Genomic DNA, 1712 nt, shown 5'->3' on the forward strand with positions numbered 1-1712 from the left:
GGATCATTCTGATATCATAATTGAATCCATATATATGACTTAATTTGTCTTGTTGGTTACAATAATACATAAATATTTGGTCTGAATCCTAATTTTATATAAATTTACTGAGTAGTTTTTGATGTCCTTATAAAGAGGAAACTTCAAATTATATTTGAATGTTGAGATTTCCCAGCTGAAAAGAAACAAACTTTGGTAGCTCACAGAGAATATCTTAAAAATTTAAGGCGTTTTTTCTCAAAATCAGGTTTTTTGTTGCTACTGCTCAAAAAAAATGCTTCAAAAATACGTTTTATGATTATATTTCAGACAGTTCATTCAAACGATACATTGATAAGGCATTTATTCATTATGTTTTGACAAAATGCATTTTTTGTTAACATGTTAGTCAAAACACTATATTTGCCTTTTTCTCCATACACCACTTTTGGACTTAATCCTCGTTTCGATGTGATGGGTCACATTTTTGTTTTTTTAAAGCATTTTAAGTTTATGCGCAGGTCTTTACTAATTTAGATGTTTACTACAGAGATAAGATGATCTAAGCAACATTTTCACCCTGATTTTGCTTCCAGGGGAAGTTCTGCTGACTCCGACAAAGATCTACAGTGGCCTGCTCCTGCCCATCCTGCGCAGCGGCGCCATCAAAGCCTACGCACACATCACAGGAGGGGGGCTCCTGGAGAACATCCCCCGGGTACTGCCCCAGGAGCTGGCTGTGGATTTAGGTGAGATGAAAGTTGTTRATTTTTAAATTAATTTCAACGTAAAGCCTAAAAATGTTGACATCAGCAGTCTGGAAMTGGGGGATTTGCTTTTAGATGATGAATTATTCATCAGAAGCGACTAAATTAAGATTTAGTGATGCAATTTTAAGTTTAGTTTTTGTCTCACACACACAGCTGGTATAGTTAGCAGTGGTTGTTGATGAGCTGTTGGTATTTTCACTCAGATGCGTCCCAGTGGAGCATCCCTCCAGTGTTTTCCTGGCTGTATAAAGAAGGGGGTCTGAGTGAGGAGGAGATGTGCCGCACCTTCAACTGCGGCCTCGGTGCGGTGCTGGTGGTGGCCCCYGTCGATGCTCAGAGGGTCCTGCGTCAGCTTCAGGTCCACGAGGAGGCCTGGACCGTTGGATCACTGGCTCACAAACATCTTGGTGAGACAAAGKAGTGCTTCTGTTTTGACATTTCTGCATTCAGATTTCTACATCAACTATTAACAAAACGTGTTTGTGTTGGTGCAGGAGCAGCATCCGTGGTGGTCCGTAACCTAAAACAAAGTCTGCTGAATGTTGAAGCAGCTTCTAGTGAGGTGTCCAGAGCAGTCAGTGCTGGTTGCCACGAGGACAGCATCACACCACGCAAGAGGACAAGAGTTGGAGTTCTCATCTCTGGAACAGGTGTGCTGTAACCTGTAATCAGTGATGAACTGGATCATTACCTTCAGGGGTTTGCTGTTTTTTTTTAACATTTTGTCTCTCAGGCACCAACCTGCAGGCTCTGATCGAGCAGGCCAAGCGCTCGTCCAGCTCAGCAGAGATTGTGGTGGTCATCTCCAACAGACCTGGGGTTCAGGGTCTGAAGAGGGCCTCGTTGGCTGGCATCCAGACACGAGTGAGTACTGTGGTGGAAGCAGAGTTGTAAAGTAACGAAGTACAAATACTTTGTTACTGTACTTAAGAAGAAATTTTGGGTATATGTACTTTACTTGAG

At 41.9% G+C, this 1712-nt stretch overlaps 1 protein-coding gene across 1 annotated transcript in view; it reads left to right on the forward strand.

Annotated features, from left to right (window-relative positions):
- Positions 1 to 1712, forward strand: part of gart (phosphoribosylglycinamide formyltransferase) — a gene marked incomplete in the record, with an annotated part of 30378 nt that overhangs the window by 23744 nt on the left and 4922 nt on the right. The window contains 4 exon segments of the mRNA XM_014017498.1: positions 576 to 728; positions 953 to 1156; positions 1244 to 1399; positions 1483 to 1613. Coding sequence (XP_013872952.1) covers positions 576 to 728; positions 953 to 1156; positions 1244 to 1399; positions 1483 to 1613 — 644 coding nt within the window.

The sequence above is a fragment of the Austrofundulus limnaeus genome, unplaced genomic scaffold (assembly GCF_001266775.1).
Source record: "Austrofundulus limnaeus strain Quisiro unplaced genomic scaffold, Austrofundulus_limnaeus-1.0 Scaffold170, whole genome shotgun sequence".
Taxonomy (NCBI): Eukaryota; Metazoa; Chordata; class Actinopteri; order Cyprinodontiformes; family Rivulidae; genus Austrofundulus; species Austrofundulus limnaeus.